Raw genomic sequence first — 20,891 nt, 5'->3', positions numbered from 1 at the left:
CGGCGCAAAGAATGCAGAGGCAGTCCAGGAAAATGGGCAGGCTGCTGACGTCATGCAGTGATACTGATAAAGTAAAGAGAGAGGAGAGGAGGCTGACTTTGACAGCTAACCCTGGGATGTATCGTGCATCAGCAAAATGGCTGCCCATCACTGAGATTTAACAACTGTCTCCAGATTCACTTTAGCCTCACCTTGCTGAGGGAGAAGAAACTAAATGACCTCAGCTCCCCGTTAAGAAATACCTCAAAGTGAGTGGCCATAATCATAAACACTTGATAACTTCCCGTTGCAAGAGTGAGTCACTCAGGAGGATTAGCATAAAATGCAGGAGTCTGGCATACACCAACAATACCTTTGCTGCAAATGGTGGCTCATACTGCAACACTGCTTTATCACATAAATCTTCTTTTAATACCACAGAGTTCGTTTCAGTATTAACATATAAAGATAAACCTCATTATGTTACAGGCTTACCAGAAAATACAACCCCCCCCCCAGCTACTATTTTTATTGAACATTCACAACCCCTACATGAGAGGATCTGTTTTCTTCTAAACCCCCTGCTGAGTCATTTGATCCATATAGTTTAGTGATGTGTCCTTTTCTACTCTCTTCTGTCTCATGCACAACTGCTAGCGGTGCAGGAGGTCACGCCTTTGAGACAGGCCGTTCTGAGCAGCCAATGGCACACATGCAGACAGCACAGAGGGGGTGGGATTACAACGACAAGGGGCCACCCCATTGGTTAGTCTGCAGCAGCACGTTTGGCTGTAAAGTGCTGTTTCTTCTTTAAACTGTTCCAGTCCTAACCCAGAGAGGGTGCCATTGACTCACGTAGTGTATGTGCATTGACTAAACACTCGTAGTACAGAGTAAATAAACTCTGGTGTTCGGTCATTTAATGCCGGATTATGGTGCAGTCAGTCACATCAAGCTCATGGAAACAATGTCTGTGGCGGAACACATGCACACCCTTTCCTCCACAGGGAAGTCGCCTCTTTGTGTCCTACACTGAGTCATCAAGTGTCTCAGCTGGACTCTGCAGTCTGAGGCGTCATACAGGTACACGGTGATACTGTTCTGCATGGCTCAGTTCAACAGCAGCCTCTGAGGTCTGATTTACACATGTCCAAGCATACTGAAATAAACAAAACAAAAAAAAACAAACCCTTTCTATTACGTTGTCTACAACATGACATAACATGGTCCAACATATAACATGACCAATTTCATCCTCTTCTATGATGGTGAGTGAGCTACATCTGCGCCATTCACTAAACGTCTGTTCCTAAGCCTGAATTTAGGATATTTAGAAGACATTCAACAACATGAATAGCACAGCAGACTGAAAGGACATCACACAAAGGCAGAGCCCTCCAGCCACACATTGAACAGGCTTATGGCGCCCTCTGCTGAGCTTACTGAGACAGTGATGATTTCCGAAAAAGACGACTCCGTAGCCATTGTCTATATGAGAAAGTGGACAGTTTCTTCTAGTCTTTGTGTTGCAGTGGCACGAGGTCAAGAAGAGCAATGACATCAAACGTGAACATAACCATGAAATGTGAAAACTCATTAGTGATGATGAATATACTATGCGTTAAAAAACTGTCGAAAGTAGTAAACTAATACTAGCATATATAGGCTCACAAAACATTTTCAGACAATAAACTAAGACATAACAAGCAAAGATTCCACGGGTACCATCTGAGGCTTTTGCTCTCCAAATCAAATTCCATCAACCCGAATGTGTTCTATTTTTAAAGTGCACAGTCAGCTGTTTCCATTTCCATGAAGTAACTCAGTGTTGTATGCACGTTAAAACACAGCAGACCCCACGGGTGCAGGAGGCTGACTCACTCCTTCCTCCCTCGCCTCTCAGTCGCGTGAGCAGGACATCATAGGAGATAAAAGACCGCAGCACCACGCCCTCGCTCACCACCACCACCAACAGTGCCACCGTCCCCATGCATGTGCACAGGGTTTTGCCATGACTGGTGCAGTACCCGCGGACCGCCTGTGGTAGGAGCTTTAGCAGCAGAGAAGTCAGGAGGAGAGCAGCTGGATTTGTCCTCCAGCTGCTGGAATGTCACAGTGGCTGCTCAGAGAGATGGTGCAGCGGTGACGACCGCTCCCGCAGACTGCATTCATGGGAAGTCTGCTGCCAATGCCTTGTACTGCACGAGGGCTTCTACTGTACTACGCCGTGTTACAGTGGTAGTCAGGTACATTGAGATTAAACACTTTATTTCAACAAAAGACATTTTGAAGTTTACATCCCATTTGACCCATTATCAAACCAAGTTTGAGTTCAGCCCAACCGTGTCCTACATATGCACACAAAAGGTAAACAAGATGTTCATATTAAAAATATTTGCCATTGCCATTTACCAAAATCTGGAGGAACACAAATTCACATTTTATGGAGTTAATATCTTTGGCCAACTAAAGCCTGCTGCTAACATGTAGCCTAGAAACTGTAGCTAACTGCCAAATAGCTAGTAAACTCCTTTTCTCACAATTACTGCCCTTATGGTGACTAGAAAAGAAAATTACATACATTTTCTTATATTTCCATTTATATTAACCCTAAAGTATAGATTCAGACAGAAAATTCTACCTGCCGTTGCTCCTTAAATTCATGTACATGTTAGATTGCTAGCTAATTTGATAACTGGCATTTTTCGTAGTAGACATTTTGACTAGCAAAAGACGGCTCTGTTCTGTTCAATGTAAATCAGTCTTCATTCATTTTAATAATTACACCTGTGCTTTCCCTGCCGTGATATGACAAAATGTCTGCCATGTAAAAGATCTACTATTATATATAAAAGAGGTTCTTAGCTTTGGTGTTGAAGTAAGATCACTTAAATGACATCTTTCAAATAGAGTTCAAGGACTCATAAGGATTTATCTTAAAAAAATTCCCTGTGACTCCTGAATGGGACTGTGTGAGGTCAAAATGGCTGCCATGGAAATAAGGTCAAATACACTTAAGTCTGCCTCAATGCCACTGAGATTAATTCTGATACAGTTATTGCATTGAAATGCAACTGCAGGACCTGGAGTGAATCACAAGAGGATGAGTGTAAAGAAATATCACACTGAGAATATTATGAGCAGCTGGGAGAGTGCAGCATTTTATGAATGTATGAGTGACAGTGCTGACAGAAATGGATGCTGGGGAGCAGGTAGCATGCTTGCTCCGGCTAACATGCATATTTTTCCTCCCGTGTCTGCAGTAGCTATATTTAGCTCTGCTGGGAAGCTGGAAGCAGGCGTGACTGCAGAAAGTGAGAGGGGGATGAAAGGTTTAACCCTTCGCAGTCAGGATGCTCATGAAACACAGCAGAGTGCCCGCTTGCCCGTGGGAAGACACTCCTCCTCCTTGCAAGCTGCATGGCACAGAGGCAGAAAAACGTGCAGTTTCGTTCCTGGTGCAAAGAAAAATATCTTACACTGCCCACTCAAGGCTAATACCCCCTGTTCCTTGAATGATAATTATTCTTACATTATCACATAAAAAGACCTGACTGTAGCTGAAATGCTTCCTGAGAACAGGCAAGCACAGTCTCTGCAACGCTTCATCGTACTGTGGAAGACATGACCTGAGACTACTTTTAAATGATACTGGACTCTGTAAAGATCACCTATAGGCATCACACAAGCAGAGACAAGAGAAGCTTGTCCTATCACAAATACACACTACTACTTTTCATTGTTTTGTGGCATGAAATGTGGAACTCTGTACAAAAAGTGACACTTGGTACCCCCCTTAGGACACAGGGTAGGGGTCTGAAAGTCCTGGTGAAAACCTCTGGAGGCAGTGCTAGACCAACTGCTGAATCTGCTTTGACCAGAGTGGTTAGAACAGAGCAACTGACAAATATAATGCCCTTTAAATCCTCGCCAAATGTACCACATGTATAATTGCAACACTCTCAACTTCCAGTTTGATAATGGGTCACCTTACATGAATGATTTAACAGTTTTCTGACTCATTAGAAAGGATGATCCTGCTGCCACTCCCAAAGCCTTTGTTTTACAAATGGGTCCCAATAAGCTAACCTCTAAATCTTCTTTAGTGGGTATATCCCAAACTGACCTAACTCCGCTAAATAGGCTGCTAATGTGAATGCAATGGCTTTTCATAACAGCAGAAACGATACAGCATGCAACCATGCAAAACCTGAAAAACCTACAGTTCCCCAAGTTGTAACGAAACAACCTGCTAAAGAATGATACATTTACATTTTTCAAAAAAATCTTCCGCCTCTCTGGGAAGTTTTGTTGTTGGTCTACTGTTTTTTTCTGTTTTGCCCACAGTGAGCATTGAAAAAGGACAAACTTGGAGAACAAGCTGGGCAAAAATACTGTGTATAACAAACGCATTCGAACACTGTCACCTTGAAAAGTTAACGGGCAGTGTGATGGATGACTGTCACTGGTTTATCCACAAAAAAACACCCCACGTTCCACCAGCATGTGTTGTGTGGTAAAACTGGACGTTGCTGGTGAGGGACAATGTTCAGATGTAGGGCGGGCAAACAAATGGGTTCAGCAGCAGAGGGGTGACAATGGGGCCGACCCCCTTCCACTAGGACAACCGCTACCCCCTAAAACATGGGTAACAGTGCTTTAGGGAGGAAGAGAGAGCACCACTCACCTGGCAGTCGAAATCTTGAAAGTTGCGTGCATTCTGCAAGAAGAGTAAAAGAGGAAAGTTAATTAATATACCACAGGCTCATACATGCCATATTACCACATGTAAAGCTATTAATGATACCTAACGTACTTGTGTAACACTCGGATGGAGGTTAATCAGGTATGTCTATCTTTCTGTGCAGACTTTCAAGATCGATGGCACTGCGGTGGAGGTGTCACATGATGTGTTGGACCATACATAATATTCCATGTATACATGTGTGAAGAAAGAGAACTAATCCGGTGGCGTCCCACTTTTTACAAAGCTCTTAACAACTGTTGGTTAGTAACGTAACTTGTCAGAGTTAGATGGAAACATTAACCGCTATACTACAGGCAATAACCACGTCTGATATCTTTGATTGCACGACAATTTAGCAATGGCAATCAGGTAGACGACTGTGCCCCATTTATAGCAAACCGAGTGCATTACAGATGAAAGCTGAGCTTGGTGTAATACCTGTGGGTATCTGCAGCTGTTTCTGCATGGTATGGTTGGCTGTGACTTTCTGTTTCTAGCACTTGATGTAGCTGTGCATGGATCTATTGGTCCAGCCGATTGTGAGGTTAGCACACATAACTACGGCAACCTTCTGATCCCAAGTGGTTATGACTGCAATACCTCATGCTTTTCTTCCATTAATCAACGTCGTTTATACTTTCAGGTGCAGACAACAGCATGTGAAATGAGGTCAGTTTTTAATAGCAGAAATAAGTAATAATTTGCTGCATAGAACATGATTAATGGGGGAAGTATTTTTACAAACAGTATTGTATTGTCCCTTTTGTGTTTATTCAGTCAACGGGAGGCTACAGAGTAGATGGCCAGAGAAGTGAGAGTGGGCATCAGACAACAGAGAAGGTTCTTGTGGGATTCAGTTGTGGGCCAGAGTAGTAGGTCTGGCATCATAGCTACCATCTGCCTCTAGACACTTTGCACCCTAGGGTCTAGAGGCAGATGGTAGCAATAACGCTCCCCCTTTCTTCTTCGTATTGAAAAAGCTGTGCAGCAGGAATCATGGTATAAACATGTTTCCAGCCAAAGTCTACTCTCGTCCGTTTCTGTAATGTAGTTCTGAGGTGCTAAGCATTGTGGAGATATGATGAAGGTACAGGAGGAAATAAAAATGCCCTTGCTTTGAATCCACAATAAATGAATTGCAACATGTGCGCAGCATTTCCACGAAGACATTACGCCCCTGGTTTAATACTGAAAAAGGTTTCAGCACTATTTACAATGCTTCTTCCTCACAGTCAGCTGTTAAACATGCTGAGGAGAGTGATGACAGTTTTTCTGCGAGGGGTGGTGCGATGCAACTGTGCTTATCTGTCTATTTGGTTGTCATGTCAACTGTTGCACTAGCCTGGGCCTAAAATGATCTTTTTTCCCTAAATTTCTCCCCCTATGTGCGTTCTACTTTGAAGCCAGCTATAATTACACATATACTTTTGCCGATTACGCTGATTAGGTTTGTCTTAATCCTTGTTACAGTTGCTTTGCTGCTGTGGACAGGACTCAGGTCTCTCCGCTACCTTGCCGCATAATCAGTGCAATCATCCTGAATGCAATCATTCTGAATGCATTATCTGAATGGCGATCAGGATCAGAGAGAAAATGAGAATCCTCTTTCATCACTGTTATCATTTCATCATCTCCATCAGCTTTCAAGACTCCAGGTTTGTCTTTTTAATGAGCTGGCCACTAGGTGGAGTGAGAGGTCAGTGCCAGTCCTCTTCATTGAGACGGTTTTTATGATGTATATCCCCCACCCTGTCACCTCAAACAAAACATCTACCTTGACTGCCACGTAAACCGACAAGGACAAATATAGCAGGAGGCCAGGAGAGGATGGGAAGACTTTGATCTACCATTGTTTTTCTTCCTCCTCCATACATCTGTTTTTGCTGTCACTCACTCACTGGACTCTTTCAAGCGCTCTGAAAGTAAGAGTTGAGTTTCGTCCGGCTTCTCCTTTCATCTCTTTGTTCTTGCTAGACTATCTTCTCTGTCTTTCTTACGTTATATACACCCCCCTTTTCTTCTTCTCTCTTGCCTTATACTGTCTACAACCTCTTTTTTTCTACTGACTTGCTCTCGCCTTTCTCTCCCTTCTTTTCTTTTCCCTCTCGACAGTCGAAAAGATATGAATAATTCACTTTGATGACCGGGGCTGCAGAGTGTGCATGTCTAGTGTATTAGTGTATGTATTTGCCTGGGAGTACCATAAGGGGTTGCTCATTCACTTTTAGAGGACACGATACGTCTTTTCACTTTGTGAGTGTGGTTATACAGATGTGTTCAGGTGCACTGATGTGTACCTGTTGCTTTAGCTGCTTGTCACTGTCCTGTTGTCACTGTAACTCACCTTATTGGTCAGCAGCGGCTTGATCTCAGTCAGCTGTACATCCTGCAGCTCATCCATCTTCCTCTCTGGTCACTGTAAAACTCTGTCCAAAACGAAAAGAGAAAAAGCTTATAATCACTTATAAACAGCAGCAGCTAGGCAAGAAAACGAGTAAATAGTGTGAAGCATTGCATAAAACACCCCTTTTTGTTCACTCTTGACACAAATGAATGTGCTCATTCGCAGTGAGGAAGATGTCACAGTAAGGTACGTCTATCTTTCTGTGCACACTTTAAAATGAATAAATAAAATTCTTCAGAACTGACAGAGGGTGTCTGGAACGATATCTGATACATGTTTAATGGTGGCTGTTTGCTGCCACTAATGATAATTTTCATTGTTGTCAAATATTAAATTTTAAATCTAAATCTGGAAAAATGCCCATCACAACTTCCCAAAACCCAAGGTGATACATTCAAAGTCCCTCTTTTGTCCAACCGTCCAAAACCCATATGTATTCAGTTCACGAGTACAGTATATCAAACAAAATCAACACAACCTACGCATCTGATACCGATCGATTAGTATGGGCTTGAACCAGGTAGCACTGACAACACCTTTTTCTTTCTCTCTAGGGTACCTTGCCTTCCTGATTCCATACTGGCACAATGTGATATGTACTGTACGTGATACTACTGTGCAAGAGTCAGCCAGGAAGGGATGGAGGGCATTTTCTCTATCAATTCTCAGGGAAAGGTCAAACTTTCAGTCCACACAGGTGATGTGCAAACAGGCACGCACACACAAAGATGGATCAGGCCAGGTTTAACAAGAAGCTCTAAAGCCCACCTCATTTGTTTTCCCCTTGAAGCCAGCCGTTTGTCCGTGCACATAATTACTGAACAAGAACACTGACACAGAAATGCCCCCCTCCCCCACTTTCTGTGAAATAGTACCTCATCAGCCTTGCCTGTTTTCACAAGGTGAGGACAGGAACTCATATTGAATTACCTGGCTGTGCCCAGGAGAGTGGCTCATGTTGCACAAAACAGCAGATGAAGCCTCTGCCTCTTTTAGGTCAATGCTTACAACTGGAAGACAAAGCCAAATCAGCCTGCACCGCACAACAACCAGCCTCGGGGGACTGCGTTTATCTGAACAGGAGCACGGGAGGATAACACAAAAAAGAAAGAAGTATAAATGTCACTGGACAGAGGACTAGCCAACTGGAGAAGCAGCTATAATCACTTCCTGAGTCAGAGCCAACCTCCTTCGAACGACCTTGAGCTGCTGGTATCAGGTAGCTTTCAGGGGTGGTTAGTGATGAGTCTTGCAGCCAACTAACCGCGGGAGGTACCAGCAATGATGAGGTCACGCCATGTCTGTCTTACCAGCAGTTTCATGCTCTGTTTGCCTGACAGAGTTCTGAACAGACAGCTGCCTGTTGACGCATGAATCAGGTCAGAGGTCATCCTGCTCTGGCAACAGACTGCACCTTGCTTGGAAACAACCAGGGAAGCAGATGGGTGCAACTGAACACAATCCTCAAATTACATAAAACAGGGGGAAAAAAATGTAGAAACATCGAGTGTTGGAAGTACTCAGCCATCAGCATGGGGAGTGAAAACATGCCCAGCAAATCCCTGCTGACAAATCCGGCTCAAGGGGGGAACTAAATAATATTTAGACAAGTGAACAAGGAAAAAAGAAAAACAAATACTCTGCATGCTTGAGCAGATTGAGCGTATTGGCCGGATCAATCCAACATTTCCTCAGGCCATCACAGAAAGTAGGATGGAGGCAAAGGCCGCTTTAATTGTAGCTGGCTAGCCGGGTAATCGAGGTGTTAAGGAAGACGAGGTCAGGGTGAGCTTAAACCAAGTGACAGATTGACTGGGTGGCTTTTGTAGCCCAGCCCCACTGACCCTTTAGAGTGGGTTACCGGGGCAGCTAACAACAATCACTCCCCCACCGTCATCCTGTGGCTCTTCCTTTGGTTTCCACCTGAAAGAAAGACGTGCCCACTGTGGCTCTAGCAGATATCACAGCCCTTAAACTTGCATCAAATCACCTGAAGGAACATCAGATCACATTCAGCAACATCCACCACCATCACAACCCTGTCCTACCTACTCCATGCCTGCTCTAACGTTTAGCCCGCACAGCTGTTGCCATAGAGACAAAGCTGGTTGCTGATGTATATTCTAAGCTGGGCTAGCCCCAAGGGAGAGATGGGAGGCAAGGAGACAATGGGAAAAGATAGTGGTAAAAATGAGAGGAACTGATTAAGCGAAGCTCCAAACAAGTGCTTTCAGCAGAGTTTACCCCTGACAATTACACAGACTCAAATGAACCATGGAGACTGTCTAGATATGACAGAGAAAGCTTAGTGTAATTGCAATAGGAAATCAGGAGAAGTAGTCCCAGATGATAGGATGGAAATTCCATTTGCAATCTGTGCAGTTTACGGGGTTTGTCCCATATTCACACCAAACTATTATTGTGGAAGAGAAGGGGGGAGGGATTGAGACAGCTGATGATACAGAATGAGTCCCTCTAACATGGACAGCAGGACTATCCGTTGTAACTGATCGCTCACGAATGGTCTCCCTGTCACCAGATTCTGTTGTACTCAGCGCTTCTGCTTGGAGATGAGTAACACACGAATAACATGCAAGCTCTCACTCACGATTTCCCTCATCTGTTCTTCAGGTCAGCAGGGCCTCATCTCAGAAACAATTTGCTTCAGAGGAAAACCACGAGGCCCTTTTTCCACGTGGCAAAGGTCAGCCTTCACTACAGCAGTGTCAACGCTGCCTCCAGGAGACCAGGAGGTTTTCAATTCTGACACAATGACCTGAACTGCAAAGACATGTTGAAATCTGACAGTTTAATAAATGGATAACTTATTTAGCATCGCTCCCTCTCTCCTCTCCTGTTGGCAAGCACTGATGCCTACCTCACACGTCATCCTATCTCTTCTGCTGTAACAAGAGGGAGGACATGCCTTCGCCTTAACGCTGACGCGTAGGCGCCAGACTGCACGTATGCTTGGATACAGAGCCAAAACAGCTACTGTAGATATACTGTATGGTATCTCTGCCAACAATAAAGGAGTCCTGTAGCTGCCATGTCAGCAGACGATGCTGAGTGATCGATGAACAACATCCCCTACTCCTCCTCCTACTTTTCCTGCCTCCCTCCCATATCCCCTTTCCTCCTCTCTGTGCACTCGCTCCCTGTCTTTGTCTCTCCATCTCCAGATAACCTTGGGCTGTCAGGAAGTCTAGGCAGGCTGCATGATGGACGACTGAGAGCCCAGCTGTGATGCTGACCCTCCCTTTCACCTGTTCAATTAGTAATCTTTCCTCTTGATTGCCATGGTAATCATGACTTCAGATTTACACGATGTCCTCATCATTCGTGTCATGACCGTGCTTTGACACTGACCTCTCTGGCCTCAGGTTGACCAAGGTGAATGCCACCATAATGACCCCATATTAACCTACCTCTGCGAGTCTATGGAGACCCTGACTCAGCCAACAGGCATATTGCCATGAAGATATAAAGCTGAAATCCTTAATGGTCCGCACATTGTCACCTTCTGCAGTGGGGAGATTTTTACACCAAAGATGGTGGGGTTGTGGTGGAGGGTTGTGCGACAGCCTGCTATTGAGCTTGATCTACCATTGAAATAATGAAATATTGTACAAAGTGTGATAAAACTGGGCTTATGCTTGATTTTGATGCAGAAGAATACAGACCTCTACAGTCACCTGTAGTGCACTGGCTCCGATTAGAACAGACTTTATTGGAGCTGTTAACCTGGACAGGTGCAGCCTGATAAATCAATCAATCATATCAAAATTTGGCAGTTATACAGTAAGGAGAGCATCTCATTTGCTGAAAATATGTGTTGAGTGTATTACCCCACCACACAGATTGCCACTTTATTTATTCAAAAACATTATGGTTTATTTATTATATTTACTTTAACTTCATACGATCCTGTGATGCTGATCAAGCTCTACTTGAAGGATGTTTTTTAGCGGTAAGCCGAAGGGTGTCTTGCTTGAAAGCAGTCCAAGGACTGCATACATTTAGTTTGACACTTCGGTTCTCTGGAAGTACAGACAGTTTCCACTTTAAGAAGTAGCTTATTTGACAGTAGAATTAAAAGTTTTTACACAAACCCTGTATTTCTGTGACTTACAATAAAGGAACTTGACCATGGATTGTGAACATTGCTGTGGCAGATTTCCCTACGTGTCAAAACAGTTGACTACAGTATCACACAAAGGAAAAGCAGTAGTCATCCTTTATTCCTCCTCCACATCACCGCCACACTGACACCTCATTATGACTGTAGCCGCCCAGCCACTGCATGGGGTGGTGACAGCTCTACAGAGGCAAAACATTGTTGGTGTGTCCCAATTTAGGAGCTGGATCCTTCCAAGACTGCATTTCTAGACCAAACACGTCAGGCCAACATTTGGGACAGGCCAGCAAGGCCAAATTGGAGGGACACAATCGGTGTAACATTGCAGCTTAAGTCAAAAAATATCATGTGATCACGTCATATTTACCAGGTATTTGCATTCACTAAGTCAGTCACTGGTGAACATATCAGTATAGACCAATGAAAAGGCCACTACAATAAAAAAATGGAAGTTACATATAAACTCTGCTGTTTGTTTATGTTAGCAGCTTAAAAGTAAGATAGACTTTAAGAGTTCCATTCATTTTTAGATATATATTCAGTAAACCTGGTATACTTTTTGCTTCCTGTCCATAATATGCTGAACTGTAAACTCAGCTACCATAAAACAAATCCCATGTCACCACTGGTTTCTAAACTTTTTGATCTTTTAAGTGTAACTTCCTAGTAAAACATTTTTTATGTTACAAGTTAACAAATGCCATCCAAATTAACAATTATTTTTGCACGATATGATTCTAAACTTTCTCACTTAGAACAAAGGATCAGATTTAGTCAGGCCTCAAAGGCTTCCAAGGGAAACGCCTTGTTGTGCTGCGTCCACCAAAATATCCAGCCCTTGATTTGGGACATAGCTACTGACAACTACCAACTCTTTTCTTGCCAGAGGAAGCAGTGTGTCATGTGCCTGTCTGCTTTCTCTAGGAGCCAAAATATTCTAATGACAGCTCCTATCACGAACGAACACGAGCATCTCTGTCCTCAACTGGAGCCGCTGCGATCAGTCAGCACCTCACCGGGCTTCACATCACAACAGAAAATAGGCCAGCACAAATTCCAGAGATACTGCCCTCCCGCCAACCGTTCAGACAGCCTAACTGCTATATCCACTCTTCTTTATGTGCGAGAGTGTTTTGCTGTCAGGGCTAAAAAACTTATCCCTGCAGAGTCACCATTGGGGTCACGCCTTACCCTTTTTACTGGGAGACTGTTCCATCCAGGGGATACGTCACTGGAAATGTCTTTCCCCTGCAACTTTTCATAACTAGGCCAATGTTTAAAGCAGTCTGCAGCGGAGTAAAGCTAATGGACTGTGACATGGCTCAGTTCCAGATTACTGCTCAAACCCGTGCCATTTGGTAAGAGAATCAGAGAAGGGAAATCCATTTTTTTTGGCATTTTCGCCCCTACCTGCCCCTTGTCAGGTCAATAACAACATGAATGATCGAAAGGATAGCTGAATTTTATTCAATCTGTCCAATTCTATTATAGAGGTGAGGGATAAGACCCAGGAGGAAATCTGATCTGGAGTTTGCTCTTTTGTTCTTCATCACAGAAAAGCTGACCTATAGCAAAGAACATCCCCTGCTGATGTTGTTAGCAAACACACACCCACACACACACACGGAAGAGCACAGAGACCAGCCCTCACATGCGCACACACTCGCACACATCTCCCCATGCTTCACATCTACTTAATTAAATGACAGCTTGCTCTCCTGAGGCTCCATCATCCTTACGGCTTATATGATTCTCCTGATACAAGCTGACAGATTTTTTTTTCTTCTTTTGACAATATAATAAAAACTATGATGAGACATAGTTTCTCTGATGTCCGTTTCTATCACAATTCTATGAAAATGGTCTATTCTTATCCAATATCTCACCTCAAAATGTGGAACAACAACCGACAACCAATGGGTATATGCAGATAACCACTGAAGAGAAGACAAAGCAAAAATAATGTCTCCTTGGTTGCAAAGACTAAAGGAAATGTAAAACAAGCAAATGACTCCACCAGAGAAGCTATTTTAAGAAAGTTAATAAGAGAAACAAATGTTGCTCCTCAAATACCAACCTCCTTTTTTGATCCGTCCAGGATTAAAAAGGTCTAATAAAAGCTAAATACTGCAATACTACAATTGACTCATCCCCCTCGTCGGAAAACCGAATCTGTAAGCAGACTCACTCAGTCACTACCACAGTTAATATCCTGAGCCTTGGGCCAGTCATAACTCAAAATGCTAGGGATAACTAGAATTACTGCCTCGCAGTTGTATGCCTCCGCCAACCAGTCAAGTTGCAGTTTGCCCCCATGTCTGTCCAGACTCTTATAATATATATAGAAAAAGACTCTTAAGGAATTTAATAAAAGGTATTAAGCATATTTGCGAAACATTGTGAGGTCACAGTGAAGTTGACCTTTGGCCTTTTGGATATAGTATGTCATCACCTCATCATTGTATTCTATTAGACATTTTTGTGAAATTTTATCATAAGTAGCATATGAATTCTAGAGTTATGGCCAAAAACGTGTTTTGTGAGTACTCTAACTGTATTCTAACCGGTTCATCCATTGAGTCCAAACGTTTTCGCCAAATCTGAAGAAATTCCCTCAAGGTGTTCCTGAGATATTGCATTCACGAGAAGGGGACGGACGGATGGATGCACAACCCCGGCCACGGCTGCCGTCAGCACAGATGCATAAATATGTAGTAGAGGTTGTACTTGGATGGAACATGTGATATTATACACACAGTGACAATACTGTGAGTGCTGCTGCGAAGGTATAAGACACAGACACACACACACCCACACACCCAGTAGCATTTTTGTGTGGGAGGAGACTCGTGACTTTGTCTTCTGGGTTGGGATATTCATTCAGTGTGGACATGTGTGTCTCTTCACAAAATCTGTATAATAAATTGTACAGCTGTATCTTTTTCTAGAAGAAATCCTCAACTCATTGTGAATCACTTGAATGTTTCTATGTGTGTGTGTGTGTGTGTCTGTGAGGAAAAGCCTGGTTCATCAGCATTGGCACGTGGCAGCCACTGCACTGATCTGCCTGCCAAAAAAAAAAAAAAAGGACCCCCCTCTACTCACAACCTCGATACTCTATTCAGGAATTGGGACAGCCTCTGTTGCACTCATATCCATATGAACAGGCACATAACCTCCATACACAGACACACACACCCTCAGACAAATAAAATCACAGTATGCACACATCCATAGTTACACTTACAGTATATACAGAACACTCATACACATCTTTAATCCTGCAGGGCCAGAGTACAACGACCCCTCTCCTTCCTCTCAGAGGGCTTTTAAAGAATTACATTATTCCTTGAGGGGCCACTTTATCTGCTAATGGTCTTATGAGATTAAAGAGCAGCATTTGGCTGTACTGCTTTAGAACCGCCTATCTATTAGCATCACCAGCACGATTCATGTCGTACTCGAAGACGCACGCGGCCGGAGGGAGTCTCGGAGGACCGCAGACTGGGCTCCTACATACAGTGCTGTGGTTCGTGAAATTACTTGTCATAACTTCCAGTGGCATGCTAAATTTACTGCGCTAATACAGACCCAGAGACCAACAGCAACACTTTCCACCGGTGAAGTGATGTTTCAGAGCAGCAAACTGGAAGCTCAATTCATCCATTAAGCCTGTGGCAGACAAGGAAGTGTACGTAGCAGTTATGAATTTTGTATGTCTATAATATGTAAGGCCTTGGGTGTGTGTGAGGGCAGTTTGGATGTGAGTCGGCCCTCGCATATTTCTCCCTGCTCAGTACATTGTGTTATATATCCTCACAGAGTCACCCAAGCATCTGTTTTCGTCTCCATGTGTAAGTAAAGAAGTGGTGCCTACAGCGACCTGCACATCACTTTCAGGTGAGTCTTGTGGGTCAGCGTGTTTGGATTCTTAGAAGTGCGTGTGTCCTCCTGTCCCCAGTCCCCTCCTTCTCTTCTATTAGTCAAAGTGAAAACACCTGTGCAGTTGTGTAGGACCCTTAACTGTTCATCTGTAATTATTTCGGGATCAGGAGAAAGGAAAAAGTGTATACTTCTGTACTTCCTCTTTTACGACTTTTGAGGTAAACTTAACAATTTATTGTGACACACATTTAAGGTCACAACATCCAGCCCCACAAAAGACACCACTGACTCTACATTACAGGTTTAAAGTGTGAACAACTGGAATGTACAGTATATTCATTCTTTGCTTGCCACACACACACACACACACACACACACACACACACACACACACACACACACACACACACACACACACACTTGTGAATAATGTTTTTCATATTTCCTTTGATTCCAAGCAATAACCTGCAAGGCTCCGCCAGAGCTGATCCTTTCAAACAATGACAAATAGACTAATAAGAGAATGGCAACACAGACAGTCATTTTGATAGCTGTAGCTACATGGCACATATCATCAATAAATCAATACAGTCTAGCATACAGGTTTCACACAAAGGAAGGCATGGTAGAAGGAAAAGGGGGGAAAAAAATCTCATCATTACTAAGGGGGACACCAACAGATGGACGGGTCTCGATAAATCTGCTGTGATAGGTCAGAAAGCGATGTGAGCCCGGCTGAATGAGTCTCCCTTGGCTGAGCTCCTCCTGGTATCTGGCTATAAATAAGACTGAATGGCCAAGCCTGTCGGCCCTGCACTCAGTGCTGCTAATAGAGTACCTGCCCCTTCTCTGCTACGCTAGACTAGCTGCCACTCAGTCTGCGGGGATTTCCTCTGCCATGCTCACTTGTGCAGACGGCGTGGAGAACGACAAAGTGCAAGAGGGAGGCTAGTGTATGTGTGTCCCGGGTCCCAGCTGGTGGATGTGAGACGGCAGAGCGGACTCCTGCTGGAGGTTCAGCACGATCAGTAGACCGCGGGCTGACTGGCCAAAGGGCAGCTGTGGAGGCAGCAGCAAGACCATCTGTATAGCCTGGCCAGCAGCTCTCTCTCGCACACAAACACAAACACACACACACACTCACACACACACACACATTCTAACGCAAACACAAAGCATCGGTTCAGAAAGCTCGGTGGACACATTAGAAACCGCTTCCATAAAACATTAACAGAGCAGAGACATGAGAGCCCTTGTGCCCAGAGATGCTGAAGTCCTTTGCCTGTGTATACAGTGAGGGCTTTGAATCAGAACATGTCTCCGTGTTTCAGTGTATGAATCAGTGCTAAGAGGCCTGTTGCCTAACAGGAACACAGCCTCGGCTAATAGAGTTATCCATGTGGTCCCAGTGACTGATCATGGACAACTCAATCTCCCAGAGAAACACAGAGGTGGCTCCTCTGGCGCCTCCCCTTGCAAATGCTCGTGGAGGTCGGCGGTGTCCTTGGCAACCACGAGAGGGGGCGGGGTGGTAGGGGGTGGTAGGAGGCGGGTGGGTGGGGTTGAGCCATCCTCAGCTCAGCCGGTGGCGCCGCTGAAATCAAATGACCTTTTTCACAGTCATTTACATAAAGTCAAGCTCTTCTCATCACAACAACCAACGCAACGTAGAATTCTCTACCTGTCATCTTCGCTTCCACACCGGGTTTTAGGATGTTCACGCGGTTTTCATTAACTTTCAATGCAGCGATAAGGCAGGCAGACAGTTACTTCTCTTCCTCATATTTCAACGGTATACATTTTAACATGTGTAACATGTACAAGTCACAACTGACACTGAGCTGCACACACCCACCCACCAGGGACCCGGTCTCTCCCGGTGATATTCCAGCGTTTGATGATTGGGTCCTTGCGAGTCGTCTGTCTCAATTTAACAGCTTCTAGCAGGAACACAGCCTGAGGGGGAGGATCTTCAAACCACCAGGGCACTGTGTCTGCCATTTGCTCCATCACAATAACAACCACTAAAGCATTTAACTTTCCTGGGTGTCCCCTAAACCAGTAAAGCAGGTAGGGGATGAAATGACTCATGCCGTGCGCAGCCCATCGTGAGGCATCGTAGATAAAGCTGTGCGCTGCTGACATGTTTTAGAGAGAGTGTGAGTGTGTGTGTGTGTGTGTGTGTGTGTGTGTGTGCCAGCTTATTTGTATCTATGACAGACAGGGATTTGTCTCAAATAAGAGCTGGAACATCTTCTTTCTTTGCTTCTCATCTCTTGGTATTTACACATATATCCATGATGAACACTGAGTGGATACAGTTGTGTTTTACTTTAAGGAATAGGGAAGAGCTGTAGTTTAGCCAGAGGAAATCAAATCATAACTATAAGAGATACTAAAGGTAAAGAGGAAACTGAGAGTTGATGCAATGCATCATGCACAGTTAGCTAAATTGTATGTGCAGGTGTATGAGGAGTGCTTCCTAAAATATCTGATCCCAAACGAACGGCAGCGCTGAAGGACGGTTCAGGGCATTCAGAGGTCCAGCTTGGCTTGTCTCCAACGCTTTGGCTCAACAAGCTTACCACCTGTGCTCTGTGTCTCCTCATTGCCACCTGCTGATATTAGTGCTGATGCTGACAAAGGAAAAAGGTGACAGAAAGAGCCCTCCTTCCAGCAGAGGTGCGATCCAGCAGATGAGAGTGTCTGAAAAATGTGTGGACGCTGTCACTGCCTCACACAAGCCTGCGAGCAACTGTCCCTGGTGTCTTGTCATTCATTCGTTAAATATATTTATCCTTCATTTCATCCCTGCAGTGAAGACTGGTGGAGCAGGGATAAACGGGATAACTGCATATGGTTTTGAAGAAGTTAACCTGGAACCGAGGTGTATATGCATCAGCTGTTTTTTGCTTTGGAAGCTTGAATCTACGGCGCAGAGCTTGTGCAGCAGCTCTAGGGCTGGTACAACTTAAGTTACAGATGCAGTCCAGTTACAAAAACACAGCAGCACCGCCAGAGCTCCAGGAGAAAGGGTGAGACTGAGAGACAGGCACACAATATGGCGCCAAGACTATTCTCGTGGCTACGAATTTTCAAAAATCACACAAAACCTGTTAGTTGTATCTGTCCCAGTACCACTTGACTGAATAGCACTAGCAAAACGGGAGATGTGCTGTTGACAACGGACGTATTTCCACTGTGACAAGACGTCACGGTAAATGTATCCGTCTGGCACAGGTTTTGTTTAGCCCTGCAGGGCTGGCAAACCAATAGACACAATAACGCTGAGGTGAGAGGGAACACAGGGCAGACTAACTGTCAGCACAGCAGCTTAATTACCGTCTCCATCTCTCCGGCGAGCGTTATTCCCTGACATTCATCCCTGCAAGAAATCCTCTTCTACACAAGAGCATTTCTCACTTTTATGTACTCTGTAATCCCTGTAATACTTCATGTGTAAATTGTAATCCAGGCTGAAAGGCGCCTTAATACTGTAGTTTCTTGATGCTGACAAATTACATCATTCACTTACAGTATAATTTTATGTAAAGTGCAGAACTGTTGCATTATGCCGCCTTTGTTTGCACTCTGAAAGCCTGAGGTCATGGTGTTTTCATTTCTCCCAGCACTTGTGGAAAGCGGAGTCCCTCCACAGTTTAAAACAATATGAGAAAGTCTGACAGCTTTAAAACAAAGTGTTGCAATGAAGAGCATGAACCCGTTTGAAATGATTCAAATTTTCAGTGGCTGCTAATAGTCAGAGCCTAGGGAGGACCAGATGAATACATTTCCTGCAGATTTCTAAATCTCAAGCACAATGTATGGCTTAATAAACAACCTCTGACACTCCCATTAGTTAAGCAGTAGGTTTTCACTGTAATAATCAACCAGGAGTGGACCGCTTCCAACGATATGGCAATAAACCTCAAACTTCCCCCGATCTACTCTTTCTCCTGCGTTCAAAATAAAAGACTGGTTTACAGGTCCGTTTAAAGACAGCAGCTATCTGTTTAGCCAATAGATAACAACCTATTGGCTTTTCTAGTCTGAACAACCGTCTTTGGCAACAATGTTGTGAGTGACAACAAATGCCTGGCTGTTGCTTGTTGCGTAAGCTCCATTCAAGCCATACTGATCATGTGACACCGCTGAGGGCATAGTGGGAGATAGGACACCTGAATTTACCACCGCCACCACGAAACTGTAACGTACTAACATTTTAACCATTAGATATCAGAATTAAAGCATATATATACACAGATAGTGAGTGTGTGGTACTTTGTGAAAAGGTTATAATGACCTTCCGTTACTTTGTGGTATTATTTAGTCTCCTATAGGTCAAATTACTTTAATATCCCCGTTAATCCTGATGGTTGTACTTGGAAACTGTAAAACGCACTGTCCTTTTTTGAAATATATCACAAGATGAAAACGGCTATTTTTTAGCGTGGGGAAAAAAAAAAAAACACCTGATGCCCACGCTCTTACACTCCCCACCTGTGTGACCTTCGCATGGCCACCGGTGACATTGTCATCGCTCATGTGGTGCCCGAACGGTGCAACGCCTGCTGCTGCTACTTCATGGGGATTGAACTGATTCATAATGATGGATCCGCCAAATCCAGACTGGGGTAGTATTTTGGGGGAAAGTGGGCAGAATTAAGGGCAATATCCACAGTGACACCACGAGGGATGGGATGGTAAGTCACACATCCAGCACACAGACTTGGGCCTTTTTACCTGAAAGGGGTCTCCTGACCAAACTCCAGAGGAAATTAAATCCAAACATATAATCATATTTATATTCCTCTAATAAACAACTAGTGTTTTGCCAAACAATTAGTTTTTAGCCTTGACCCTACCTTTTTAGAACACACTGGCACAGTATACAAAGATAATACCTCCTCCTACAGGAATCTTAGGTGTGAATTTTGTATCGTGTCAACGTAGTCAATGCCTCTCGCCGTGAGCTATCCGGCTAACGTTTCCTCGCTTGCTTTAGCCCGGATATGTGCGATGTAACGCATCGTGACTGGCCTCGTTTCATCGCGGACAGAAGCGGACCGCGGGTTGTTAATTGGCAGGTAGCGAATGTGACAGCCGACGAACTGACCGCACGTACGCGCTGCTGCACTGACAAGACGGAGACTCTGTGGGGGGGAAAAAAAAAAAAAAAAAACAGGGCTTATGTCGCATCAGTGTTCGGAGGAGCAGCAGCGAACTCCAATTCAATCCAACTGCAGTTCTTCTAACTGAACCGCTCCGCTCGCACTCATCGAGCCACTGAGCTACTGCTTTAACGTGGGTTTGTTTTTTTTTTTTGTTTTGTTTTTTAAATCACTACATCGACAGTTCATTGTTCTTCTATTCTGCCAACCTTCCTCTAACAAACGAGACGTTATACAGACAGCAACAGGAACAGGTTGGGAAATCCGGCAGAGCTGAGATAATCTCCCGTGGCATCGGGCACATCTGTAAGTGAGGAATGGCAAAATGCTAGGCGAAAACACGGCTATTACACTCACCTCGTCGGTAAAATAACTGTCCGGCGGGTTCCCCTCGGTTCCTTGCTGGGTCGATTGTTGAATATCAACGGCTGAGCGTGTGTTTCGGCTCACGAGGCTCCTGCCTGTCGCTTCTTCTGTCTCCACTAGTATTTCGACTGTGACTCTGGGCGGAACTACACGCTGCGTCGCAGACACCGCGGAGGAGCCAATGGGAGGAGGCGCTAGACG

General features: G+C 44.3%; 1 protein-coding gene across 1 annotated transcript in view; it reads right to left on the bottom strand.

The window, feature by feature from the left end:
* The window catches only part of ndrg3a (ndrg family member 3a), a 33,174-nt gene extending 12,310 nt beyond the window's left edge, over positions 1-20,864 (bottom strand). The window contains exons 1-3 of the mRNA XM_040116310.1: positions 20,682-20,864; positions 7,071-7,152; positions 4,667-4,699 (exon numbers count right to left, since the gene is read on the bottom strand). Coding sequence (XP_039972244.1) covers positions 4,667-4,699; positions 7,071-7,127 — 90 coding nt within the window. The 5' untranslated portion in view covers positions 7,128-7,152; positions 20,682-20,864. The remainder of the gene's footprint in view (positions 1-4,666; positions 4,700-7,070; positions 7,153-20,681) is intronic.
* Between the last annotated feature and the right edge of the window lie 27 nt (positions 20,865-20,891).

The sequence above is a fragment of the Xiphias gladius genome, chromosome 21, assembly GCF_016859285.1.
Source record: "Xiphias gladius isolate SHS-SW01 ecotype Sanya breed wild chromosome 21, ASM1685928v1, whole genome shotgun sequence".
Taxonomy (NCBI): Eukaryota; Metazoa; Chordata; class Actinopteri; order Istiophoriformes; family Xiphiidae; genus Xiphias; species Xiphias gladius.
Note: the sequence above shows the minus strand (reverse complement) of the source record. Positions and strands in the feature narration are given on the sequence as shown.